At 56.1% G+C, this 27,775-nt stretch overlaps 1 protein-coding gene across 4 annotated transcripts; it reads right to left on the minus strand.

The window, feature by feature from the left end:
- Positions 1-540: 540 nt before the first annotated feature.
- On the minus strand, positions 541-22,966 carry ANO9 (anoctamin 9). 4 transcript variants are annotated; one of them, XM_027532238.1, is made up of 24 exons: positions 22,839-22,966; positions 16,229-16,303; positions 16,000-16,125; positions 15,672-15,814; positions 14,481-14,527; positions 14,297-14,355; positions 14,142-14,215; positions 13,791-13,925; positions 13,331-13,427; positions 13,163-13,223; positions 13,005-13,087; positions 12,560-12,664; positions 12,318-12,479; positions 12,199-12,235; positions 11,876-11,987; positions 3,616-3,673; positions 3,412-3,470; positions 3,165-3,292; positions 2,932-3,084; positions 2,060-2,207; positions 1,430-1,531; positions 1,265-1,358; positions 1,059-1,168; positions 541-986 (listed from the first exon to the last, which is right to left on the minus strand). In XM_027532238.1, the coding sequence occupies exons 1-24, from the start codon at positions 22,842-22,844 to the stop codon at positions 959-961; spliced, it is 2,202 nt and encodes a 733-aa protein (XP_027388039.1). In that variant the 5' UTR covers positions 22,845-22,966; the 3' UTR covers positions 541-958. The 4 variants fall into 4 exon arrangements, with proteins under 4 accessions (XP_027388039.1, XP_027388038.1, XP_027388040.1 ...); XM_027532237.1 differs by having other exon boundaries at positions 3,412-3,509; positions 22,839-22,965; XM_027532239.1 differs by lacking the exons at positions 15,672-15,814; positions 22,839-22,966 and having other exon boundaries at positions 3,412-3,509.
- Between the last annotated feature and the right edge of the window lie 4,809 nt (positions 22,967-27,775).

Raw genomic sequence — 27,775 nt, forward strand, 5'->3', positions numbered from 1 at the left:
CTTTAGTTCCTCTTTGCTTTCTGCCATTTAAGTGGTATCATCTGCATATCTTAGGTTGCTAATTTTTCTCCCGGCAATCTTGATTCCAGCTCGGCATTCTGCATGATGTACTCTGCATATAAGTTAAATAAACGGGGTGATGGAATACAGCCTAGATAGAATCCTTTCCCAATTTTGAACCAGTCACTTGTATGTCTGGTTCTAACTGTTGCTTTTTGATCTACATACAGATTTCTCAGGAGGCAGGTACAGTGGTCTGGTACTTCCATCTCATTAATAATTTTCCAGTTTGTTGTGATCCACACAGTCAAAGGTTTTAGCGTAGTCAGTGAAGCAGAAGTAGATGTTTTTCTGGAAGGCCCTTGCTTTCTTAATGACCCAGCAAATGGCAATTTGATCTCTGGTTCCGCTGTTTCTTTAAAACCCAGCTTGTACATCTGGCAGTTCTGTTCACGTACTGCTGAAGACTAGCTTGAAGGATCTTTAGCATAACCTTGCTAGCCCTGAGGGCAGACATAATCCATCAGAGAGACCCAGAAATCTACAGAAAATTTTTATTTTATTATAGAAAATTCTGCTGGTTGAAGGGAGCCAGGGGGTGGGGCAAGATCTGGGGCCCAGAAGTCAGAGGGCAGCCCAGGAAAGAGGCCACCCCCCTGCACTGTGGCTGCGCAGGAGCCTCTGCCCTGCCCGCCCTCCCCTTCTAGGGCTGGCAGGAGTCACTGAGAGTTCAAGTCAGGCAGTACCAAGCCTGAGACCTAACACATGGAACAGGCCTCACAGAGCACGGACAAGGGTGCAGTTCGCAGACACCCCAAACACACAGGGGCTCCCAGGGCCCCCCCACACACTCAGGTCTTCTTAAAGCTCCCCACACACAGCCAGCCAGGCTGGGGTGGGAGGCCGTGGTGGCAGCTCCTGAGTCGTGGGCCTCCAGGCACCACCTGCTCCAGGTCCCCTACACGTCTGTGCTCTTGGGGCTGCAGCTGGAGGCAGGAAAGGGGTTGAGTGGGCCCACCCCAGCCCCTCCCTGCTCCCAGCCAGCCCCGCCTCTCCACCTTTTTTCTTCCAGTCTCTGGTACTTCTTCTTCAGGACTTCGTTCTTCACAGACTGCGGGACGTCGGGTACAAACCAGGCCGCAATGAGCTTGATGCATAAAGCCACGTGCTGGGGACGGCAGAGAGGGGAGGTCAGGAGGGCTGCACAGGGGCGCCAAGGGTCAGAGAGCTGCCCCACTCCAGGGTCCCTGCCGTGCTGACTCACCTCGAAGAGGATGAGGAAGGCCAGGCGGATCGCCAGGAGGAACCACTGCTGCTCTGAGAAGTTGGAGTCCTGAGCAGAGAAATAGTCCCGGTACCTGGGGTGGGGAGCAGATGAGGTCAGGGGTCAGGAGTTCAAAGGGTGCTCACAGGGGGTGGGGGTCCAAACCTGCACTCGGTCACATTCTCCCAGCCCTCGATTTTGGCAGGATCCTGGAAGTCTTTGGTGTAGAACACAGACAGGCTGTGGTTGACATAGCCGGTGAAGCAGCTGTGGGCAGAGGACAGGAGCTTGGTGTGGCCCCTCAGGCTTCCGGGGTGCCGGCTCGAATCTGGCCTGACGTGGTGGGGGCCGTCAGGGTGGGCCACAGTGCAGACCCTCTCCTTCACCTCTGTACATGGGAGACGGGCCCTCGGGGAGGCTGAAGGGACTCGCAGGGGCTGGGGGAGCCTTCCTGGGAGAGACCCCTGGAGACCCAGCCCCCCACAGGGCTGGAAGAGCTGGATGAGGACAGTGTGCAGACCCTACAAAGCGTCTGAATTCGGAAGGGGAGCCGTTCCCGTAGCGCTTGCTCAGGAAATGGCTAGCTCTGGGACATTAATGCCCTCCTAGGGTCCAGTCTGCATTCCCAGGCTCTACCCAGGGTCTCCAGGTTGGCACAGGGCGGGGGCAGACCACCCCAGGAGAAACTGGGAGCATCAAGCCCTGCCCTGGGCTCCCCTGGGGTGGGGCCAGTTTTGCAGGGGCCTCTGGACAGTTTGAGACTCCCCCAGGGGCTGTGTGGCAGCGTCCCCTTACTCGACTTCAGACTGGGCCCCTCTCCGGCAGGGGCCATAGCGGTACTTGTACACCACACGGGGGATGAACTCGGACGTGAAGGCGATGACCATCCCATTGGCAATGACCGCCAGCACACCGATGATCTCCAGCACCTGCAGCCAGGTCCCTGGGCCACAGAAGGGAGAGAGGCCCAGTCTGCCTACGAGCCTCCTCCCCTGGCCCCATTGATTCCCCAAGGCTGGGAGCCCGGCTGGCCAAGGGCTTTGTCACACTTATGCTCGTGGAGACTGCCAGGCCCCTGATGAGGACAGTCTTGGCCAAGGCCAGCAGAGGGCAAACGCCACTCTCCTGCACCCTGCTTCTTGACATGGACAGGGAGGGGCCCAGGTCTCCATCCCCCATGTTATGCCTGAACCTTTCAGCTGCCCCCAGGCCTGCTCTGCCTCCTAGGTTCCCCCACCCAGGGCAGGGGCAGACCCCCTTACTGGTCCTGGGATGGAGGCCTTCCTCTCTCCTGCTGCCTTGTCCAGTACTCCATCTCCTTGCTTCATCCCTGACCCCGTCCGCCCTGGCAAGGCCAGCCGAGGTGACCGAGTCCCTGCCCCCAGCTGCTGGACATCTCTCCCCCAGCTTCCTGCTCTCAGAGTCCAGCCTTTTCGTATCTGCTTCCCAGTGGCTTTGGCCCTTCAACCCGACTGGGGGTGGGGGGCAGTGGGGGCATGCCAGCCCCTCCTCTTCTTGGGGCCTGGGCTCAACCCCCAACCCAGGCAGACCCTGGGAAGGGCTGGGGGCCACCGCGGGGTGAGGGCCCCTCTTGCCCCGCAAGGCTTAGGGCTGGGGTTCCAGGGAGACTGGCGCACTGGCCGCCCCGCCCCTGGCCGGCCCCTGACCGATGTCCTTGGCCTTGCGTGGCACCAGGCGCCGCTGCAGCCGGACCATTTTGATGGCGTCCAGGCGGATCTCCACGAGGTTGCTGAAGAGCGCGAGCAGCGGGGCCAGCGGGAAGGCAGCCACGAAGATGGTGGTGAAGCCGTACTGGATCACTGCGGGCGGGAGCGGTCACCCTGCGCGTCCTCGCCAGCCCCTCCGCCAGCCCCTCGGCCGCCAGCCCCACCCCGCGTACTCATCTCCATGAACTCGTTGAACAGGCTGAAGGTGTAGACTGGGTTCAGCCGATAGTTGCGCTGCCAGTGGCCCAGCTCGGGGTCCTGAGACGGGGCCCGCAAGGAGCGACACTTGTGCGCCAGCCACCTAGGGGCAGGAGAAGCGGGGGGAGAACCGGGAGGAGCAGGGGGCGGGGCGGGGGGCGGGGCGTCCTGGGGTCCGGACTCCCTGCGGTGGGCGGCGCCCGGAGGGGAGGGGGTCCTCACGGCTTCAGATACTCCACGCAGTTGCTGAGCGTTTGCTTCAGACCCATGATGATGGCCATCTGCACGAACAGGTCCATCATGCAGCCGCTGAGGTGGCACTGCAGGGACAAGGGTGGGAGGGGCGCATGCGCACGGGGCACTGGGAGAGGCCAGGAGAGAGGGCAGTTCGGGAAGAGGGCAGCAGGGCACCCGGGACAGGCTGACCTCCTCCAGCTTCCACAGCCCCGCCAGGCGCACCGTCTTCCCGGGGTGACCGTTGATCCTGTGAAGGACAGCCAGGCTGAGGGAGGTGGCAGGACAAGAGTGGGAATCGGGGCGCAATGGGCCCTGGAGGGGAAGGAAGCAGACCTGCCCCACAGGTGAGCAGCGGCCGGATGTGAGCCTTGTGCCCAGACACGCCTGTGGGCACATGCTCGCACACACAAACCACTAGACCATTCAAGGGTAAGAATAACATTCGCTCAGTCGTGTCCAACTCTGCAACCCCCTGGACTGTAGCCTACCAGGCTCCTCTATCCATGGGATTTTCCAGGCAATAGTACTGGAGTGGATTGCCATTTCCTTCTCCAGGGGGTCTTCCCGACCCAGGGATCGAACCTGGGTCTCCCACATTGTAGACAGACGCTTTACCGTCTGAGCCACCTAATCCATTCAGGTATGACCTAAATCAAACCCCTTACGATTATACAGTGGAAGTGACAAACAGATTCAAGGGATTAGCTCTGATAGACAAAGTGCCTGAAGAACTGTGGATGGAGGTTCGTGACATTGTACAGGAGGCAGTGATCAAGACCATCCCCAAGAAAAAGAAATGCAAAAAGGCAAAATGGTTGTCTGAAGAGGCTTTAAAAATAGCTGAGAAAAGAGAAGCGAAAGGCAAAGGGAAAAAGGAAAGACATACCCATCTGAATGCAGAGTTCCAAAGAATAGCAAGGAGAGATAAGAAAGCCTCCCCCAGTGATCAATGCAAAGAAATAGAGGAAAACAATAGAAGGGGAAAGACTAGACCTCTTCAAGAAAATTAGAGATACCAAGGGAACATTTCATGCAAAGATGGGCAAAATAAAGGACAGAAATGGTATGGACCCAACAGAAGCAGAAGATATTAAGAAGAGGTGGCAAGAATACACAGAAGAACTGTACAAAAAAGACCTTCGTGATCCAGATAACGTCGTGATAGGTGGTGTGATCACTCACCTAGAGCCAGACATCCTGGACTGTAAAGTCAAGAGGGCCTTAGGAAGCACCACTACAAACAAAGCTACTGGAGGTGATGGAATTCCAGTTGAGCTATTTCCAGTCCTAAAAGATGATGCTGTGAAACTGCTGCACTCAGTATGCCAACACATTGGGAAAACTCAGCAGTGGCCACAGGACTCGAAAAGGTCAGTTTTCATTCCAATCAAAGAAAGGCGATGCCAAAGCGTGTTCACACCACCGCACAACTGCACTCACCTCACACGCTTGCAAAGTCACGCTCAAAAGTCTCCAAGCCAGGCTTCAACAACATGTGAACCATGAACTTCTAGATGTTCAAGCTGGTTTTAGAAAAGGCAGAGGAACCAGAGAACAAATTGCAAACATCTGCTGGATCATCAAAAAAGCAAGAGAATTCCAGAAAAACATCTAATTCTACTTAGAAAAACATCTACTTCTACTTTATTGACTATGCCAAAGACTTTGACTGTGTGGATCACAACGAACTATGGAAAATTCAAGAGATGGGAATACCAGACCACCTGCCCTGTCTCCTGAGAAATCTGTATGCCAGTCAAGAAGCAACAGTTAGAACTGGACATGGAACAACATACTGGTTCCAAACTGGGAAAGAAAAATGTCAAAGCTATATATTGTCACCCTGCTTATTTAACTTCTATGCAGAGTACATCACGCAAAATGCTGGGCTGGATGAAGCACAAGCTGGAGTCAAGATTGCCAGGAGAAATATTCATAACCTCAGATATACAGATGACACAGAAAGCCAAGAAGAACTAAAGAGCCTCCTGATGAAAGTGAAAGAGGAGAGTGAAAAAGTTGGCTTAAAACTCAACATTCAGAAAACGAAGATCATGGCATCTAGTCCCATCACTTCATGGGAAATAGATGGGGAAACAATGGAAACAGTGACAGACTTTATTTTGGGGGGCTCCAAAGCACTGCAGAGGGTGACTGCAGCCATGAAATTAAAAGATGCTTGCTCCTTGGAAGAAAATCTATGACCAACCTAGACAGCATATTGAAAAGCAGAGACATTACTTTGCTGACAAAGGTCCATCTAGTCAAGGCTATGGTTTTTCCAACTATCATGTATGGATGTGAGAGTTGGACTATAAAGAAAGCTGAGTGCTGAAGAATTGATGCTTTTGAACTGTGTTATTGGAGAAGACTCTTGAGAGTCCCTCGGACTACAAGGAGATCCAACCAGTCAATGCTAAAGGAAATCAGTCCTGAATATTCATTGGAAGGACTGATGCTGAAGCTGAGACTCTAATACTTTGGCCACCTGATGCGAAGAGCTGACTCATTAGAAAAGAAAACGATGCTGGGAAAGACTGAAGGCAGGAGGAGAAGGGGACGACAGAGGATGAGATGCTTGGATGGCATCACCAACTTGATGGGCATGAGTTTGAACAAGCTCTGGAGGCTGGTGATGGACGGGGAAGCCTGGCGTGCTGCAGTCCATGGGATCACTAAGAGTTGGACACGACTGAACGACTGAACTGAGAGCAGAGTTCACATGACAGCTAAAGAACATCAAAACAAGACTTGAATAGAGAAGCCTTGTCTTTGATACAAAAAATGAGGATTGCCTGCTTGAGACAGATAGAACGACAGGCCCCCAAGGACGTCCACATCATGATTCCTGGCTTATGTTATATGACGTGGCAGCATTAAGGTTGCCAATCAGCTGACCTTAAAATGGACAGAGAATCCTGGGTGATCTAGGTGTGCCCATTTTAATCACCAGAGTCCTTAAATGAGGAAAGAGAAGAGTTGGAGACATGACAAAATGAAAGGGGCTCAGCCTGACACCACTGGCTTTGCAGACACAGGAGGAAGGGACCAGGAGCCATGGAATCAGGCAGCGTCTAGAAGCTGAAAAAAACAGCAGTGTGGATTCTCCCCGAGGGTCTCCAGACAGAACGCAGCCCTGCTGACTGTGACTTTAGTCCAGCAAGACCCTTTTTGGACTCGGCCTCTAGAACTGTCCATAATGTGTATTGTTTAAAGCCACTAAATTGTGGTAAAAGAAAATTAATACAGTATGTATGTCGGTTCTCCCTAAAAGAATGTATAATTTCCCTGCAATCCTAAGGTAAACTCCACAGAATTTTGATGGAGTTTGACAAAAATTAAAGTTCACCTAGAAGAATAAACATGTAAATAACTACAAAAAAGGAAAAGTGAAAAAGAAGAGAAAAAGAAAATTAATGCTAGTCCTATCTGATAGTAAAGCATAACAGAGTAATAATTACACAGTAAGATACTAGACTAAAATGATCAGAATTCACAGAAAGAGCAAAACATTCAGGCAAATGATGGGACTTGGCGTGTGCAGAAGGTGGTGGTGCTGATGGAACAGTCAGCAGATGGTTTGGGGACAGCTGGCTGTCACTTGGAAACAAAACAAGCTTCCCTCCCGTGCCCCTTGCAGCAGAACCAGTTCCTGTGGATCAAAGATCTGAGTGTTTAAAAATACTGGAAACTGCCTTCATAGGAACACGAGAGATCGCCTAGGCTTTCGCCTCCTCACCCGGAAGCACAGTGTGCAGGGACGGCACACAGGAGGAACCGAGTCGGGCCTCGTCTGCTCCTCCGCCTGCTGACTATGTGACCCTGAGAGCTTCCTAACTTCTCCGTCAACCCATCTTTGAAATGGGGTTTAGAGTCCCTACCCCATAGGGCTGTTGTGCGGATTAGAGTTGACGAACATGACTTAGGATAGAATGTGTGAGTGTCCGTGACATGAGTTATTATTATAAAGACATATTCCATCCTGCCAGGGAAAATAAACTGAGTCCTTCGTTATCCAAAGTCAGTGGAGGGCTGCAAATCTTCAGTCGTGAGGAAAAGCGGCTGTATTAACAGAGAAAGACTGCGGTAAAGGAACAGGAAGATGGACCCTTTAGGAAATGAGATGAGGAAAGGAAATGGGATTTCTCTGGTGGCCCAGCGGCTAGGACTCCGAGCCCCCAGTCCCAGGGACCCAGGCTCAATCCCTGGTCAGGGTACTAGATCCCACAGGCCGCAACGAAGACGTGGTGCAGCCAAATACTTAAAAGAAAAAACTTAAGGGGAAAAAAGAACATTGACATCTTCAAGAAAGTACTGTGTCTATGGAAACAAGAAAAGGACACTCTAAGGGTAACAAAAGACCAAAAATCTCTTAAAAATTAAGACTTTGTCTTAAATTCTTAGAAGAAAACAACAGAAGGCAAAAAAGACAAAGTGAAACGACCTTCCCAGATGAGGATTGTGAGACAGAGAGACGGACGACATGAGAGAGAAAGGCAGACACATGAGGAGTGTAGAGACAGAGAGACAGACGACATGAGTGAAAAAGGCAGACGTGTGAGGAGTGTGAGACAGAGAGACGGACAACATGAGAGAAAAAGGCAGACGCGTGAGGAGTGTGAGACAGAGAGACGGACGACATGAGAGAAAAAGGCAGAGGCACAGGGGACAGCCCGCGAGGACCAGGACTCGCATAAAGAGGAAGCAAGGGGAGGTTTTTTTAAAAAACCTGAGATTAAAAAGAAGAAAATTTACTGAGCTTAAGCAGGACATGGTTTTTTCATCGGAAGGTGTCAACAACTGCCCAGCACAGTGCAGGAAGAAAAGACTCACCCTGAGTGTCCCCCTGCTTAAAGAGAAGACCTTAACTTTAAACAGAAGATCCCTCTACCAGAGGGGAAAAAATCTAGGTCAACTAGGAAAAAACAAAAATCAGATTTTCTGCACACTTCTCATCATTCATTTTGCATGTTCAAAGACAAAGGAGCAATGTCTTTGAAGTTCTAGAAAGGAAAACTGTTTTGAAGTTAGACTTCTCTACCCAGCCATATCAAACATGTGCCAAGGTAGACCATGACACCTTGAGACATAAAAGAATTCAGAAAATTTACCTCTCCAATATACCTTCTCAGAATAAATGAAAGCAAAAATCAAGAAAGAAGGAGGCTTGGGAATCAGGAAATGATGGTCCTAACCCAAGTCCCAAGAAGACAGATGTACAGGAGGCGCAGAGAGCAACCAGGCCAGCGTGGGATAAGGCAGGGCTCCCAAGGAGGGTCCCATGGACAAAGGGACTCCGTGCAACAAACAGTTTGCCATAGACACGCAAGGGGGAAAAGGCAGCTGGAAACAATAGGAAAAATAAAGAGCTCTACGACAAAGAAATGGTCAAATAAGAAGCAAAGTAAAATATGACATGATTTTAAGAAACTGATAACATCAAAAGAGAATCCATTTGATCTTGAGATTACGAAAATGCTCAGATGATATGAACAGTTTATAGAAACGGAAATTTAATGACCAATAAATATCTCGGAAGAAGCTGGATTCTCACTAATAGGTTTTAATAAGGCACCTTGAAAGATGAGAAGCCTCTGTTCGTCAGATCAGCAGGGGGTATGCACACACGCAGAGCGCGTGTCTCTGTGAGTCACCTCAGGGTTTCTGGAGGTTGCTTTAGCAATGCTCATCTCCACATAAACATGCACTCCCAGCTTTCAATTGAAATGGCTGCCGACACCCACGGCCAGGCATCACCTCAGAGCTGGGAGGGACCTGGAGAGGCCTGCAGCCCACTCGACACATCCTGCTGGATCGAACCTGTGGGGCTGACGTCCGAGCAGCCGGCAGCCCCACCTCGCCCGGAGCACCCAGGACTTAGGCCCCTCTGGTGGGCCGGGGGCACCCGCTGGATGGGATGCAGGCCTGGCTGAACCCCTGGGCCTCCTATCTGACCTCTAATCCCCCCACACAAGCAAAAAGACAGAGATACTTCCAGGAGGTTGAACAACCAAAGACTCAGATCTCAGGATTGAGCCAATGGACACCGAGACCCCACGCTGTCCCTCCCCCAGCTGGGCTCCCAGCATACCAAAGGCATCCTCCTTCCTCCAGGCAGGACACCAGGGATTCCCCTTCGGGAACAGACAGAGCAAAAGGCCCCACCAGGAGACACGTGGTCCAGAGCACACTGGCACATACCTTTCTCAATTAAAGACATGTGTCCGGGAATAAAAGACATCTAAGGACAGTCTCTAACACCAGAATCAGAGACCAATCAACAAAGAGCGTAAAACACTTGCAAGCAACAGAAGCAACGCAGAGTAGCAGGAAAAGAGGCCACATTCTCAGACAAGAGAAACCCTGGTGTCCAGGTAACACGAAGAGGCAGCTGTAAAGACCCTGAAATATCGAAAGGAGTGCTCTGAAATTAAGAACATAAGCAGAAGTGATGCATTCAAAGAAAACTTCTGAGAAACTGGGACAAGGATGGAAGGAAAAAGCGAAGAAAATTGGATGATCAATTCAGAAGATCTGATTTCCAAACAAAAAGAATTTACCAGACGGGAAGAGAGGGAACCAGAGTAGGGGGCTATCAGACACATCAGAAAATCACTAAAACGGGAGGACCTGAGGCTCCAGGCCCAGCGAGCACCGGGTAATTTCTTTCCACTTGATCAGCATGGATTCTGCATACCTGGCCAGCACAGGAGTTGAGACAGGGCAGGGCAGAAGCAGAGGGAGCAAGGCAAGAGCGGGGTCTGAGGGACCAGGGTTCTGGGTCAAGTGCTCTTTAGAGGCCAGGAGAAGGGCAGCAGTCAGTGGCCAGAGGTGGCCCTGGTGCGGGGCGGGAGAAGCACGGGCTGGGGATGCCAGGAACCCGGCACGACAGGGAGAAGGGTGTTTGAAAGGGAGACGCGGGCACATCTGCGTGGTAGTGGAGACCGTCCAGTAGAGACAGAGATGCTGGTGTGGAAGAGAGAGGCGTGAAGTACTGAAGCAACGTGCAGTGAGAAAGAGCCACCGAGTCACACTGCTAAGAAGTTTCCGGAGATGGAGGATAGTGAGAAGACGCAGAGGGTCGGAGTCGCGTTGCCGTCAGGTCCGTGGGACGGAACACTGGAAGCCAATAAAGCTATCCCTCGAGTCTGAGGAAACCACATCCAACCTAGCATCCTGTCTCTAGCAGTCGCTCGGTCAGGTCCTCAATACAGAGGAGCTCAGCACAGATGATCTCCTGCGCACCCTTTCTCAGGAAGCCACTGGAAAACTTGGGGTCCTCCCTGGCAGAGGGGGATGGGCTCACCAGGATGGGAAGGCCAAGCAGCGCCCGGAGACGGGGACAGACGGAAGGCCTCTCCAAGGACCTCACGATGTCTTTGAATGAACTGGGAGGGGTTTTCTGTTTTCAAAGTTCCACTAGAGAGTTCGGAGTTAATGAGTCTGAGCAAACCCCAGGAGGTGGTGAAGGACAGGAAGACTGGCACACTGCAGTCCACGGGGATCACAAAGAATCGCACATGACAGCGCCTGAACAACCACAATGCGACTTACAAAAGTTGAGCAAACACAGAGACCACATGGAGCAATTATTTTCTTCCGAAAAGACAAGAAAATGTCTGTTGATTGAATCAAAATATTAACTTCACTAATTTGGAAGGTGAGGGCAAGTGTGTGCCTGAGCCTGGTATATGAGATGCCCACTGCCACTTTACTTACAAAGCTCAAAACTGGGATTAACCCAAATGTCCACCAACTGATGTGGTTACATAAATTCAAGAACATCTCTCAAAGGAATGCTCATGTATGGTTTTAAAAACAAAGCCTCACCACCCTTGCGGACATGGAAGATACCCATTGTGTGCTTTCAGGGTAAGGCAGAGAGGATAATTTACATGACTAACCACTTACGTCAACAGGTGTATCTGGGACTCCCCTGGTGGCACAGTGGTTGAGAATCTGCCTGCCAACGCAGGGGACACAGTTTCAATCCCTGGTCCAGGCAGATTCCACGCGCCACCACAGGGCAACGAAGCTGGTGCACCGCAACTACTGAAGCCCGTGTGCCTGGAGCCCACGCTTTGCGACAGGAGCCACAGCAAGGAGAAGCCCTCACGCCGCAACTAGAGAGCAGCCTCAGATCACACATGTGCACAGCAACAAGGGCACAGCACAGCCGAAACAAACACAGAAGAATTTTAAGACAGGCGTGTTTGTGTGTGCTCAGATGTGTAAAAATATCTGGGGAGATGCAACAAACAGTGTCATCTCTGGGGACGTGAACTGGACAGTTGGGGGTAGACTGTGCACTTCTTCCACACTTTTCTGTATTAGGTTTCCATGTGTTCTGAGCTTGATTCATTTTAAAAATTAAAAAGAACATGTGTTTCCATTTCCAAGGTGGGAGAAAGAAGTTAGAGGGAGGCATGTGAGAGCCGGTGGCCCTTACCTGCCCAGGATGAAGGCAATGTAGATAAGGGAGGAGAAGTGAGCAAAAAACTGCAGAGTGAAGAACTTGATAGTGAACTTGCTCTCTCGCTCTGAAAAGGTCCTGGGTTTCTCTGGAATGAGATGTGGGGCCATCCTTCCTCCGTCTCTCCCCCCAATGACAGCCCACGCCCAGCCTGTCCATATCCTAAAAACTTGGGGTCACCTGGGACCCTCACCTGTCTCCCAGGCAGGATGTTCTGGCCTCTCATGGGCCCCATTTCCCCACCCCAGGGTTCCAAGACCCCCACCCTGAATCCTCTCCCAGAGAAGCCATTCTCTCACCAAAGTCACAAAGCTTCAGGGCCACATATTTGTTGATCTGCAGTAGGGGAGACAGGGCTCACCTTGGACCTGGGCGGAGCCGCAGCCTGCCCCACACCCTCCCCTGCCCCGACCCCTACCTTGGTCATGATGAGGATGATCACATAGTGAACCAGGGCCCCGCTCACCACCACAGCCGTGGTCACCTGCTCCCCCAGGAAGGGCAAGGCCGAGTTGAAGAGGGCGGCAGCTAGGACTCGGTAGACCACCAGGACGTGGGCCATGCCGATCATGAGGCAGATCTGGGGTGGAGGCAGGATGGGCGGGGCTCAGGGAACTGCCTCAGCTGCTCTCCAGCCCAGCCACGGGAGCCCAGGAGTACCATCAAGAGAGACAGGAGAAGGATGACGGTGCTCCGCAGGTAGGAGTGCTGGTGCAGCTGCGGCTGGTGGTCTGGGCAGCTTATGAGCCCCAGAGCCATTTCCTCCTGTGGAAGGCACCCAACTGGCCTCAGATGCCGGAACTGCCTCAGATGCAGAACCCCCTGGGGCCTGGGACCCTCCCTCCGACAGAGGACCCCCTCAGACACAAGAACCCTTTGGACACTGAACCCACTCAGACACGGAACCCCTGGGACGTGGAACCTCTCGGACACGGAACCCCTTCGGACACAGGAAACTTTGAAGCAGGAAGCCCTTGGATACAGACACCCCCTCGGACACAGGAAACCCTTGGACATGGGAACCTTCTACGGGAAGCCCTTGGACACGGAACCCCTTGGACTCAGCAGCCTCTCAGGGCCCGAGCCAGCCGCCGGTCAGCCTCACCTGGTCCTCGTCCCACCCGTACAGCTCCCACTGCAGGACCACTCGGGCTCGCTCCCGCTTCCACAGCTCCAGGAACACCGTGGCTGCGCCAGAAAGCAGAGGCCTCAGGGACGTGTCTACGTGTGTTGCTCAGGGGGCCCCAGGTCCGCACGACTCACCCCACAGCGCCATGAAGATGGCGAACAGCACGGTGCCCTCGTTGTCAAAGAGGTGGGTGAGCTAGAGGGAGGGGCACGTTGGGCTGGGATGGCCTTCCCCCCAGCCCTCGGCCCAGGCCTCCCCTTCCCCGGGAGGACCCGCTGGGCCCGCCTCCATCCCGCGCAAACCTTGGCATAGGCGCAGGTGTCTGAGAGCCGCTGGAACCTGCGGTTGTGGTCGCCGCGAGGGCACATGTAGATGTCGTGGGCCTTGCAGATCTCCTTGCTGAGGGCGCAGGGACCGAATTGGCTGCCGGGCTTTCCTGTGGACCCTGGAGGGGCCCCTCCCTGGACCGCCCCTTCTCTGACTCCGCCCACCCTCAGCTTCAGTCCCGCCCCTTCTCTGGCCCCACCCCACCCTCAGCTTCAGATACGCCCCTTCCATGACCCCACCCACCCTGTTTCAGGCCCGCCCCTTCCCTGACTCTGCCCCACCGTCAGCTTCAGTCCCGCCCCTTCCCTGGCTCCGCCCACCCTCAGCTTCAGATACGCCCCTTCCATGACCCCACCCACCCTGTTTCAGGCCCGCCCCTTCCCTGACTCCGCCCACCATCAGCTTCAGTCCCGCCCCTTCCCTGGCCCCGCCCACCTTATCTGGCTGGCTTCGAATTGGGAAAACCCGCTCAGGAAGACGATGAGGCCTATCACTGCGGCGGGCACCAGCATGTAAGTGTACCAGCCGAGCCAGGCGAAGTACAGGGCCACTTTCTCTCCAAAGTAGTCCCTACGGGCACAGCGTCCCGTCAGGGCCACTCCCACCAGGGGTGACGGCCAACGCCTGGGTGAAGCTTGCCATGCTGGGGGCAAGGAGTGTACCGAGGACATCTAAATGTATGTCTGAATGGTTCGCCAGACAGCTGTTTGCTGGAGGCATGGGTGTATCTACAGAGGGGCGGCCTGCCTGCGGGGGGCACAGGTGTGTCCGCGAGGGCAGTAGTACCTGATATCACTAATTGGCTGCCTTTGGAACATGCTTCTCCACCGGGCCCATTTCTTCTTTAGGTGTTCTTCCCCCTGGGCACAGGTGAGACACAGTGAGAGCTTCCTGCCTCAAGTCCTGCCCTCAGGGCCTCTCCCAGCCAGCCCACCCCTCACCTTGTGCAGGGGGAACCCGGCCTCAAAGACCCCATCCTTCACCAAATCCTGGAGCGTGTCTGGTGGTCAGAGGGGTTCTCGGGTCAGAAGGGGCGGGGATGAGGGAGGACCCTGTCCCGTTCTCCCCATGCGACGCCCCTCCTGGAGGGCTGCGGCACAGGCCACCTGCCCATCCAGTCCTTACCACCTGCTGCCATCTTGCTGTTCAGGACAAAGTCGACAATTCGGATTCTAGAACACAAGAGCTGGTTCAGGAGGGTCCTCTGTCTGGCCAGGTTCCAGGCCCCTCTTCAACCTGGCAGAGCCCCCAGACCACTAGCCGGGACTGCCTGACCAGAGCTCAGAATCCAGGACTCATCTGGGAGCACAGCTCCTCGAATCCTCCCAGGGTTCAGCTGTACCGTGGTTGCAAGGTGGGCCGCCTTCAGGGTGGTCTCTCTCATCCCAGGGCCCCATGCTCAGCCCTACAATCGGCCGCCCAGCTTCCTCCAGGATTCCCCACCTCCAATCACACCTCCCACCTGGAGCCCCAACATGTTCAGAGCACACCCTTTATGTGCACAAATAAATCCTCTTTACACCCTGTGAGCCATTTTGCCTATGGGAGACTGAAACTCAGAGGGTAACTTGGCCAAGGCCACACAGCCAGGAGGTGGCACATCCAGACATCTGATCCTGCTCCTCTGGAACACCTCCTATGAGACACAGCCTCCCAAGTGTCCCAGGGCCCTCCCCACAGCCTGCTCCTTCCAGGCCCCGACAAGGTGCCTCTACGCATGTGTCCTCCCAAACCAGCCAGTTCTGAGCTCCCAGGAAGCCCCCTCCATTGCCTCATATCCAGACTCCCAGAGTGTTCTTTGTTGACCTCCCTGACTGGCCCCAGCTGAGTTCAGAGGGCTGGGGCTAGGACCAGGAAGGTGCTGGAGGCAGGGTGTGGGGAGGACAGGTGGACTGGCTTGGTGGGCTAAGGATCAGAGTGGGGAGAAGCAGGTTCCTAGAGAGAGAGAGGAGGTGTGGGGTGCCTGGGAGGCAGGGACAGATGTCCAGAGAAGGGCATTCAGTCTGGAGAAAAGAAGTGGAGACTGAATCCAGGGAGACGACCTCAGAACCCAGGAGGGACAACCAGGAGAGTCCTCCCAGCCTCTCCAAATGCCACCCGCCCTTTAAGGCTGGCTTCTGGTCTGCGTCTGGGGACACAGTCACAGATGTAACCTTCAAGCACATTTTCCAGTATTACAGGCATGGTAAGTAAGGCACAGATGGTTGCCCCCTGTGGCCTCTGCCCCAGGACCACACCTGGGAGCCTTGCTGCCTGTCTGGACCACCATGTAGGTGGGCAGGGGTCCACCTGGCCCCGCGTGGGCCAGCCTCCCACCTGTTGGTGGCTCGGATGGAAGTTGGCCTGGACAGCTCCCCTCTGGGGACAGTGTCCTCGGTCTCCGTAAGTCTCCAGTACCGGTCAAACATCCTATTGTCAGCTCGGATCCCGAAGAACTCCTTCTCCTGGTCCTCCATTGCCTGAGAGTTGGGGGCAGCATGGGACCCTCTGCTCCACCTTGGGACCCTCCCCCTTCATCCGAGGCCAACAGTCTGTCCCCTTCGACTCCGGCATGAGGCCACAGGCAACCTCCCCAGACTCCTTCCTGGGACCCACCCAGCCCCCTGTGACTGCTGCACCCAGGCAGGGCCCTCAGCCCTCCCACCTTGTAGCGAAAGCCCTGGTTCTCAAGCTCTTCCAAGAACTGCCGCTGCCTCTGGACCTGCCCGGGGTCTCTCTGGGTGCGATGATCGACCACAAAGACATAGTCCCATAGCTCAGGGGCCTCGGTCTAGAGGAAAGAGGCGCGGGGCCCAGGGCTGGCAACCAGAGCAGGCCGGGTGCAGGGCGTGGGGGAGCGGGACCAGGCCCAGGAGGGGCTCACGGAGGCTCACCTCACAAGTATTGATGTCCATCAGCGGAAGGCTCTCACCTTCCGTCGGCACCAGGATCCGGAGACTGTCTTCTCCCTGGGGGTGAAGCACATGCGGAACAGAGGCTGGCACTCGTTGCCACAATAGAGCGCCTCCCAGGCTGGGTGCTCTGGCACCAAAGGGATGGTTTCTGGTGGGGCCACGTGCACGCTGAGGCTGCAGCACAAATGGCCGGCAAAGGTTTGTTGGGAAACATACAAAGAGCACCCTGAATTCATAAGAAAAGGCAGGCAGTCCAGTGAAAATGGGCCAAAGATGCAAATGGACACTTCACAGAAGAGGAGCACCCAGAAGGTGAAAACATGGAACTCGAACGTGAAACCGTTTGGAAAATGCAGGCTAGGTGACCAAGGAGGCATCACCGTCCACCCATTTGGCAGCAAACATTTTACAGTCAGACAGTATGAACCATCCAGGTGTGGGAGTTGGCGGCAGCCTGGTGGTTAGGACTCGGTGCCTTCACTGCCGGGGCCCGGGTTCAGTCCCTGGTCAGGGAACTGAGACCCTGCAAGCACACTGCGACCAAAAAAAACACCCTGGTGATCTATAAAATTATTGAATGTAACATAATACTGTAAATCACCTGAAAATCATACAGTATTGAAAATAAGCTATGTGTAAAAAAAAAAGCCAGGGTGACTCAGCAGGACCCCATGTGCTGCTGTCGTGCACGCCTTGGTGCCTGAATTTGAGAAACCTCGCGGACCTGCCCCCTGGCCCCCCTTGGAGTCACACAAAGGCGCTCACACTAGCATATTTCATACCAAAATTGTGGAAATAACCCAAAGTCTCATCAGTTTTCTTCCCAGGTGGCACTAGTGGTAAAGAATCTACCTGCCAAGGCAGGAGACACAGGGGGCGTGGGTTTGATTCCTGGGTTAGGAAGACCTGCTGGAAAAGGAAATGGAAACCCACTCCAGTATTCTCATCTGGGAAATCCCATGGACAGAGAAGCCTGGTGGGCTACAGTCCATGGGGTGGCAAAGAGTCAGACACCAAGTGACTAACACTTTCACTTTCACTAACGAACACACGTCCTTCTATGTTCCTCCCTCCGGGAGGTGAAATCCTCCCTGTTGAGGCTGGCCTGGACTCAGCGACTAACAAGGAAAGTATGAAACAGAAAACCAGCCACTTTACAGAGGAGACCCTGGCAGAGGCCCCCAACCCGGGAGATGACGGCCCAGGCGATGGCACGCAGCAGCCCGTGGTCCCCAAAGCCCACGGCCCCATCCCAGCAGGAGGAGAGCCCCAGCGAGCAGACCCCGGAGTCAGGCAGCCAAGGACAGGGGGGACGGAGAGGCCGTCACAGACAGGAGGGGCCGTGGGGCCGTGGCGATGATGCCGTGGGGGGCCTGCATGATACACTTGAAAAGCCGGTGACGTGAGTCCAGGCCGAGTCAGGCTCGTCACCTGCACCAGCGCCCCAGGCAACAGGCACGGCAGGCCCTGCACTGTCTTTGTGACACTTTAGGAAAACTTACAGATCTGCAAAAACTGCACAAGTAGCAGTCGGGGGCTTCCCAAGTGGCACAGTGGTAAAGAACCTGCCTGCCAATGCAGGAGACGTGGGCTCCACCCCTGGGTTGGGAAGATCCCCGGGAGGAGGAAGTGACAACCCGCTCCAGTACTCTTGCCTGGGAAATCCATGGGCAGAGGAGCCTGGTGGGCTACAGTCCATGGGGCCGCACAGGGTCCAAGCGGCTAAGCACACACAGGAGTGGGGGAGTGGAAAATGCTGGGACTGGCATCCAGGTGGGAGGGGTGTCTTAAGGCCTCACTGATTCCCAAAGAGCAGACAGCAGGCTAGGAGGGCTTGAGACAAAGTGACCCAGGGCCCCTTCTCTGGAAGAGCCACTGGGCTGAAGGGAGTGGGGGACAAAGGAGATGGGGGACCAGGGCAGACAGGCAGGTGGGTCATCAGGGGGAACCCCCGGGGGCTGAGGCGGGGGAAAGACACCACCTCCGGAGCCAAGCGCCCAGCAGGTGCTGAGGCTTTGTGCCCTCAGGCAAGAACCCACCTCTCCCAGCCTTGGGGGGCTTGACGCAACGCGGGCAGCATCCTGCAGCCCTGGCAAAGGGCTGGCCAGGCCGTGTGCCCAGTGAGAGGCCGCCAGCCGTGTCCCGTCGGCAGCTCCCCGGGGAGCATGGGGGACCCCGGGAGGGACAGGAAGCCCGGGATGAGGGCCTGGGGGAACTGAGAGCTGTGTCAGCTTGAGCCCCCTGACTTCCTTGAAGGGCCTGGTGGCTCCCCATCCCACCGTGGGTCCGCCGCCAGCCCACCACCCACTACTGCCTCTGGGCAGCCCCGCCCGGCTCACAAGCCTGCAACCCCCCACCCCCACCCCCAGGCATCGCAGCTGCTCAGCGTCCTGGCCAGCCCTTGCCCTGCGCTGCCCCCGCCGCTCCCCTTCTCCTCCCTGCGCATTCCTGCCTCCTCCAGAAAGCCTCACTGGACTGCTCCAGCCAGTCTGCCCTTGAGGGCTGCCAGAAAAAACGGAGGCCACCCATCACATTTGAATTTCAGATAAACAATAAATACCATTTAGTATAAGTATGTCCCAATTATTGCATGGGACATAACCTATACTAAAAAAAAAAAAAAAAATACTGTTGTGTGTGTGAAATTCAGCTTACTGGGGACCTGTTTTTTATTTTGTTTCACTAAATCCAGGACTCGACCCCAAATCCCCACCCCAGACACACCCGGAACTACTGGGTCCAGAACCAGGTCTGGGTCTGCCCCCTCTCTCCCCTCTGTCTCAGCCACAAAACGGCCAGCTCCGGGGCACGGGACGCCAGGGTCTTTGTGCCGCGGTGCAGCCCCTGCCCGGCCCTCTGTCCCGCTTTCCTGGGGGGCGCTCACCCCCTCTGCAGGCCTGCCCCCTTCTGCCCCAGCTCCAACCCCGCACCATCCGAGCCCTCGGACCCGCAGTGGGGTCAGGGCCAGAGGAGAAAGCCGCCTCCTCAGGCCGGTCTGTGCGCGTGCGCTCTGGGCTGAGGCGCCTGTCTCAGCGAAGGGAGTCAGGTCTCATGTAGATGGGGACGAGGGACGCTGGTACATTTCTGTCACCAGCAGCCAGTCCTGTGACTTGCCCACTGTAGGAGCGAAGCGTCATGTGGGACAAATTCGTGAGTGAAATGGGTCCTCACGTACTCGAACTCGGACCCAGGAGGAGGCCTACGCTTGCTGGGCCTCGACCCCCTGCAGGACGACCCTCTGAGGGTCCCTCGCCGGCAGGCCCACAGAGGCTGAAAAGAGAGGCTACCTCACGTGAGCCTGAGGCTGAAGAGTGGGCAGGACCAGCAGCGGGAAGATGGGGTCCCAGCTGGGGAGACGGGGTCCCTGGGGCGGGAAGATGGGGTACCTGGGGTAGGGAGATGGGGTCCCCGGGTGGCGAGATGGGGTACCTGAGTGAGGAGATGGGGTCCCCAGGGCGGGAAGACAGGGTACCTGGGTGGGGAGACGGGGTCCCCGGGTGGGGAGGGACAGCACAGGGATCCAGATGGGAGGAGGGAGCCTGGGGAGGACCATCCCCGAGGGACTCCCAAAGGCAGCAGCGGGAGGCTAACCCTCAAGTGGCCCCAGAAATGAGGCTGGGGCAGCTCTCTTTCCCCAGAGACATCACATGACTTTGGGGCGTTACCCAGAGCCTCTTGGAAAAGGGGAGTCAGCCTTCCCTGGAGGCTGCTGTGTGACCTGGACCAAAGAGGTCCCACAGGCACTGTCCCCCATCACTGGGACACAGCCCCACCCCAGTCATGACCTGGTTCCCCCAGGGAAAGGGCCGGCAGGTGCAGGAGCAGCAGCAGCCAGGCCTAAGTCCCCTGCCCCGTCCTGTCAAGCCACCCCACACTCGACGTCCGGACGTCTGGTGCCCACACGCTGTGTGCCCAGCGGCCCCATCCCCAGGCCAGCTGCCTGGGCCCCAGGCTCCAGGATCAGGCTGTCCATTGCCCACCTGTCCTCCAGGGAGAGAGGCCTTCACGGATTAGAACCAGGCTCCCCTAAAGTCACCCCCTCCTCCAGCCAACCTGACTGCTTGGTGCACCTGAGGCGAGCTATCTGGGGGTTCTGCTGTCCCCGTCCACCAGGCCCCACCTCCAGGAAGCCACGTGTGCCCATCAGGCTCCCAGACCCCAGGCAGGGTCAGAGGCTCCCCGGGCCCGCTTGGCCTTGGGGGTCCCAGCCCCACCACGTGCAGGTCCCCAGCAAGTCTGCGCACGTGGACGGGGGAGATTCCAGGCACCCGGCTCTCCGTTGTCCTCCCTTGGGGCTTCCAGCCCCCACTCCCTGCAGGCCACGCACCCAGTAGGCCAGGCCCAGGACTGAGTCCAGGCCAGAGCCCCAGTCGATCCACCCACTGCCTGCTTGAGTTCTTTAGAGGCTGCAGCTCCCCGGGAGACCAGCCCAGGCGTGGGGGCCAGGCCTGGGGATCCACACTCTGTCTGTCCATCCCCAGGCAGCTTGCAGGTCCCGGCAGGGCACAGGGACTGCTGTGCAGGTGTGCCTGCCCCGCAGCTCCCGACCCTTCTGGCCGGGCAGCCTACCTGGAGCACACAACGTCACCCTAGCCACACGCAGCAGGCAGGGGCCTCCCCGAACCATCCATGGCCCGCCTCAGGCTTAGGGTCACACGACAGCCCAGCCAGCACCCCACAGCCCCCTGGCTAGGCCCTACCAGCAAGCAGTGGTTTCATCACTCAGCAAAGGGACCGCCCACCCCAGCACCAAGCTCAGACGTGGAGAGGCCTGCCCACACGTGCGATCCCCCACCTGGCTCTGTTTCCTCATCGTTCGGGGGCCACACCATGAAACATGTAGGATCTCACCTCCCTGACCAGGGATCAAACCTATGCACCCTGCAGCAGAAGCACCAAGTCCCAACCACCGGGCCGCCAGGGAAGTCCCGGCTCCCTTGTCTTCCAAGTCCTGTCATCTGCCTCCCTCCCGCCTTGGGCCCCTCCTTCCCACCATGCCTCCCACTGTCCATCCATCTCATTTGTCAGATCACATGTCTGTCTGGTCATCCACCCCAGATGCGGCCTGCTGTGAGTGCAGCCCTCACAGGCAGTGCCCAGCGTGAGTGGACACGGGCCTGGAGAGGCAGGTACCTGCTTGGCAGGGGAGGCAGCCCAGAGCTTGCCCTGGTAATGTGGACAGGGCCTGAGGGGCAGCACACAGCTGGTGTCCAAGAACCTGCTACAGAGACTCAGGGACTTGACAGCATAAAGCCTTGGTGCTCAGCACTTCAGCTCTGCAGAAGCATAACAGGCTTGAGGGCAGCCACCAGGAGGTGAGACCAGCAGTTAGCAGAAGCTAGACCAGAGGGCTTCTGAACTGTGGTGTTGGAGAAGGCTCCTGAGAGTCCCTTGGACTGCAAGGAGATCCAACCAGTCAATCCTAAAGGAAATCAGTCCTGAATATTCATTGGAAGGACTGATGCTGAAGCTGAAACTCCAATCCTTTGGCCACCTGATGTGAAGAACTGACTCACTGGAAAAGACCTTGATGTTGGGAAAGACTGAAGGTGGGAGAAGGGGATGACAGAAGTTGAGATGGTTGGATGGCATCACCGACTCAAAGGACATGAGTCTGAGCAAGCTCTGAGAGTTGGTGGTGGACAGGCAGGCCTGGCATGCTGCAGTCCATGGGGTCACAGAGTCGGACAGGACTGAACTGAACTGAGACCAGAGGGCTGCACAGGCAGCGGCGGAGCTTGGACTGCAGCTGGGGCCAGGGGTAGGGGGTGGGAAATGGGAGGGATTTGGGCAGGGGAAGGGGATGCTCAGATCCGGCTGGGGCGGAGCTCTCTGCTGTCTGTGTCTGTCTTTACCCAAAGGCTGATTTTCTTGCCTTAACTCCCTCCACACCCCCCAACCCCATCCCCAGGCCCCCTCCTCCCCCAGCCCAGGCCCCCTCCTCCCCCCAGCCCCAGGCTCCCTTCCCCCCAGCACAGGGCTGGCCTGGGAACCAGCCTCAGCTGCCAAGGCTCCACAGCCCTGGAATGGCCGAGGCGGAGTGCGAGGCCGCCTGCCTGGCCCACACCTGGGAGCGCCCGGAGGAGGGCGACGGGGAGGCGGGTTTCGCTCTCCACCTCAGCTCGGGTCTCCTCCCGGCCACCCACGGCTGCCCGGGCCTCGAGACCTCGTCCCTGGCGGAGGAAAGAGAGGAAGTCCTCCCGGACGCTCTCCTGCTCTGCCCCCAGATTCCGAATCCAGCAGCCTTCAGCGACTCCCACCCCGGCCCAGGCAGAACCCCCAGGAGCGGAGGGCCCTGCCGGCCACCCTGGGTCTCTCCAGCCCCCTGCCCGCCGGACGGAGCCGCGAGGTCTGGGGTCCGGCTCCAGGCTCAGCGCCCGGGGGTGGCCACGCCCCCCACCTGACCCCGCTCTCCCCGGGGCTCCGGCGCAGGAGGGAAGCCCTTTCTTCCGTCCTGCCCCAGCCCCGGGGGAGCGGGGGGACACGACCCCCTGCCGGCCCCCTCCCGCTCTGCAGGGGACGGGGACGGAGGCGGGAGGGGCGGGAGGCCGGGGCCTGTCCCGGCGGGCGTGGCCTCGCGCGGACTCACCCGCATGCCGGTGGTCGCGCTGGGCTCAGGGTCGGAGGGTCCCGAGGCGAGGCAGCCCCAGCGCCGCTGGGAACCCGAGTGTGGCTTGGAGGCCGCCCAGCGGTCCTACCTGACTTCCGCGTGGGACTCACCCCTCCCTTCTCCCCGCCCTCCTCGTCCTCGGGTCCCTGTGCCGCCCTCGGGAGCGGCCCGTGCCCGCCGGCCGGAAGGCACACCCCTCCCCCAAGCCCCGGGGCCCGGGACACCTTCGGGGCCTCCGGGCTCACCGGAGGCTCTCAGCTCACCTGCAGAGGGGCGTTCCCCTGCGTAAGTGTTAGATCGGCATCCTTTAGGGGGAGGGGAGCGGCTCCCATAACCCTGCTCCCTGCTCCCTTCACTCTTCCTGACGACGCCTGGACGCACCGTCCCCAGGCCCCTCTGGGGCACCAAGCCTCCCACCCTCCAAGTCTAGTGTCGAGTCCCTTGGGGGAGAAAGTGGGGCCGGGACGATGGAAGATGAGACAGACCCCAGAAAGAAAACAGTCTGCTCCACCCAGAATCCCTGCTGTGTGCACCCCAGGGCCAGGATGGGGAGCCCGGGGGTCCTGGAGCCACTTGCTAGCCGGAGGAGGTGGGGGGTCAGAAATGAAGGACTGAGAGGGGCCGTACCCCACCCGTGGTCAGGGCAGCAGCGGGAGGCGGCTCTGGGCCACCTGAGGGAGACTGTCCTGGGGGACGGTGGACTGCCCCCAACAGGGAGGGAGGGTGTCCATGCTCTGACAGCTGCAAGGCAGGGGGTCAGGAGAGAGAAGAGGCGGACATGCTGGGCAGCACAGGGGCAGCTGGAGGACAGCAGGGACCACTTCGGTGTGGCGGGGGTCAGGAGGTCGGAGTACAGCATTGTGCAGCCCAGGCAACCCACGCAGCAGACCGCGGGTGAGGCTCCTCCGGGCTCCACCGGGATAACCCGGCCCCGCCCACGTGTCTGTTTGGGGGACCCCATGGCAGACTGTGAGGGCAGCAGGGACTGAACCCTGAGGTGGCACAGGTGAGAGAAGGAACTGGCAGCACAGAACTGTGAGACTCTGGAGGAGGAGTCTGGACAAATGTGTTATTCGTGTGACAGAAGACCCCACGAAGTAGCGGCTTAAACCAGCCTGTATGCCTCTCTCTCCCACAAGTGACATCTGGGGCAGTGCTACCAGGACCGGTTAGTAACTCGTTGGTCACCGAAAGCACATGGATCCACCGCATGGTTCCAAATGGCTGCTCAAGCCCCAGACATCACGACACTGCAGACGGCCAGGAGAGCAAAAGACAAAGGAGGGGCATCCCGGCCGCCTGTGGTTAGTCACCTGGCTAGTCACCTCACCACACCTTACTGCACGGAAGCCTGGGAAGCGTGGTCACTTTTCCTAGAGGAAGGTCGTTGTTGTTTAGTCACTAAGTCGTGTCCAACTCTTTGTGACCTTGAACTGTAGCCCACCAGGCTCCTCTGTCTGTGGGATTTCCCAGGCAAGAATACTGCAAGGGGATTTTTCTTCTGCAGGGGATTTTCCCGACCGAGGGATGGAACCGCCATCTCCTGCACTGGCAGATGGATTCTTTACTGCTGAGGCACCGGGCAAACCCTAGGAGGAAGGTGGAAGGACCCTAACCCTAACTCAACCTGCTCAGGACAGTCAGCGCGTACTAGTCCCCCACTCAGACGTCACTGCAAGCGTCAGCAAGCTGCCCTCCCTCTCATGGTTTCGTTTGGCATTCCCAGTTTCAACACTCCAGAGACGCTGCCTCTCCTCATTCCCGCCTTCCAAGGGTCTGAGGGAAACGAGAGCCTTGCTGCTCACCTGAGGCCCCTGTGGGAAAGGCAGCGTCTCCTGCGGGGGGAGGGCCAGGAGGAGGAGCCCTGGCCTGGACCACCGAGGACGTTCCTCTCAGTGAAGGGCAGAGGGTGAGGGCAGATCTCATCCAGTCCTACTTGGAGAGGAAACCGGTGTGGCTCTTTGGAAAGCAGTCCAGCAATAAGCATCTAAAGCCTAAAAAAGTGTTCATACTTTGGTCCATTAATTAACTTTTTCTAAACTATCCTAACAAAAATCCAAAATATTGAAAATATGCATTAATATGTCCTTTGAGCAAAAAGTATAAACCACTCAAAAGTGAAAGTCGCTTAGTCATGTCCGACTCTTTGCAACCCCATGGACTATACAGTCCATGGAATTCTCTAGGCCAGAATACTGGAGTGGGTTGCCTTTCCCTTCTCCAGGGGATCTTCCCAACCCAGGGATCAAACCCAGGTCTCCTGCATTGCAGGCGGATTCTTTACCAGCTGAGCCACCAGGGCAGCATGAGAACCCCTTTAGATGATCAATAATAGGGAAAGGGCTTCCCTGGTGGTCGAGTGGTAAAACTCCACACTCTCATTGCAAGGGCCCCGAGTTCCATCCCTGGTCAGGGAACTAGACCCCTGACCCAAATGTCAAAACTAAAAATCCTTTATGCCACCACGAAGATGAAAGATCCTGCGTGCCCCAACTAAGACCCGGTGCAGCCAGATAGAAGGATAAGTAATAAACACATTAAAAAGTAGAGCAGTACCTGAGCAAACATGGTGTATCCACATGCTGCTTAAGCAGCCGTTAAAAATGGTGCTTTCAAACCAGAGTTTAGGACAACATAAGAAAACGCTTCTCTTATACTGTTAAGTGAAAAAGACATAACTGTAAACATGTATACATTTTTATCTCGACCAAGTAAAAATGCAGGAAGATACCAGCAGAGTGGGTTTAATACTTTATATTTCTATTTTCCTGTGGATGGTAGAGGGGCTTCCCAGGTGGCACAGTCATAAAGAATCCACCTGCTCATGCAAGAGACACAGGACACGCAGGCTCAGTCCCTGAGTTGGGGAGGTCCCCTGAAGGAGGAAAGGGCTACCCACCCCGGTATCCTTACCTGGAAAATCCCATGGACAGAGGAGCCTGGTGGGCCACAGTCCATGGGGTCACCAAGAGTCAGACACGACTGAGCGGTTGCACAAGCAAGCACGTGGATGGTGGAACTGTGCTTCTCGTCAGGTAATTTGCTTCCTCCGACACACGTCGCTTTCATAAGCTTTATATTACTAAATGCACTTTGTTGTGTGAAAGTCTATGATTATGAACTTTGTTCAGAGTCAGCCCCACTCTGGGCCTTGGTTTTGAGTATGTCCTGTGGAGAAGCCACACCCTGGATGTTGGCAGGGCTGACTCTGCCCTGTCTTGGGTGGAGAACCTCAGTTGAGGTCCACATGGGCCTCCTGCTCTTCTCTGTGAACCCTGGACCCTGCCTCCTCCCACTCCAGAAAACGCTGTCCACCTGCTGTCTTCCCTCCCAGGGCCAAAGTGCGGCAGGAGGCAGATCCCCCGTTTCCGCTGTCTCTAGGGCGCCACCCCACGGAAGAGGTCCAAGTGACAAGTCGGCCAAGAGAGCCCCAGGCTCATTCCCGCCTGGGCAACCTGGTCTCCCAGCCGCAATGGCCTGGACCCTGGACCTGGACAAAGATCCTCTGGGATCTTGCTGGGGACCCTCCCCAGAGGCACACAGTCGGACTGGCTGAGGCTGGAGCCTCCTGAGTCCTCCCCAGCCTAGTCTCACCGCCCCCCACACACACACACCCAACTCCCAATGCCCCCTCCTCTGGTCTGCGGGGAGCAGGCGCTTGCCTCCCACACCAGGATGGCAGGGGACTGCAGACCCAGGCCGCTGACGTCCTCACCCAAGGGACACTTCTGTCTCCCTGCTGCTCCCCACCAACGCCTCTGGGACTTCTACATTTCCACTAGTTCCTGTTTTCTTTCCTAGGGAGCAGGACCCCTTCTCGGTTGCGTTTACAGACCTGCTGTTTCAAGTCCCTCCATCAACCCTGAGAAAACTCCCAGTGGCAGCTGTGCAGGCAGGGGTGGAGTGCTACACAACTCTTCATCTTCACAGCTTGTTGTGATCCACACAGCCAAAGGCTTTAGCACAGTCAGTGAAGCAGTTTGTGAACTGAGAACTTCCAGATGTTCAAGCTGGACTTAGAGAAGGTAGATGACCCAGAGATCAAACTGCCAACATCCGTTGGATCATCGAAAAAGCAAGAGAGTTCCAGAAAAATGTCTACTTCTGCTTTATTGATTACGCCAAAGCCTTTGACTATGTAGATCACAACGAACTGTGAAAAATCCTTCAAGAGATAGAAATACTAAACCACCCGACCTGCCTCCTGAGAAATCTGTATGCAGGTCAAGAAGCAACAGTTGGAACTGGACATGGAACAACAGGTTGGTTCCAAATTGGGAAACGAGTAAGTCAAAGCTATATGTTGTCACCCTGCTTATTTAACTTATATGCAGAGTACATCATGCAAAAATGCCAGGCTGGATAAGCACAAGCTGGAATCAAGATTGCCAGGAGAAATATCAATAACCTCAGATATGCAAATGATACCACCCTTATGACAGAAAGCAAAGAAGAAATAAAGAGCCTCTTGATGAAAGTGAAAGAGAAAAGTAAAAAGTTGGCTTAAAACTCAGCATTCAGAAAACTAAGATCATGGCATCCAGCCCCATCACTTCAAGGCAAATAGATGGGGAAACAATGGAAACAGTGAGAGACTTTATTTGGGGGGCTCCAAATTCACTGCAGATGGTGACTGTAGCCATGAAATTAAAAGACGCTTGCTCTTTGGAAGAAAAGCTATGACCAACCTAGAAAGCATATTACAAAGCAGAGACATCACTTTGCTGACAAATGCCTGTCTAGTCAAAGCTATGGTTTTTCCAGTGGTCATGGATGGATGTGAGAGTTGGACCATAAAGAAGGCTGAGCACTGAAGAAATGATACTTTGAACTGTGGTGTTGGAGAAGACTCTTGAGAGTCCCTTGGACTGCAAGATCAAACCAGTCAATCCTAAAGGAAATCAATCGTGAATATT

Source organism: Bos indicus x Bos taurus, chromosome 29, assembly GCF_003369695.1.
Source record: "Bos indicus x Bos taurus breed Angus x Brahman F1 hybrid chromosome 29, Bos_hybrid_MaternalHap_v2.0, whole genome shotgun sequence".
NCBI lineage: Eukaryota > Metazoa > Chordata > Mammalia > Artiodactyla > Bovidae > Bos > Bos indicus x Bos taurus.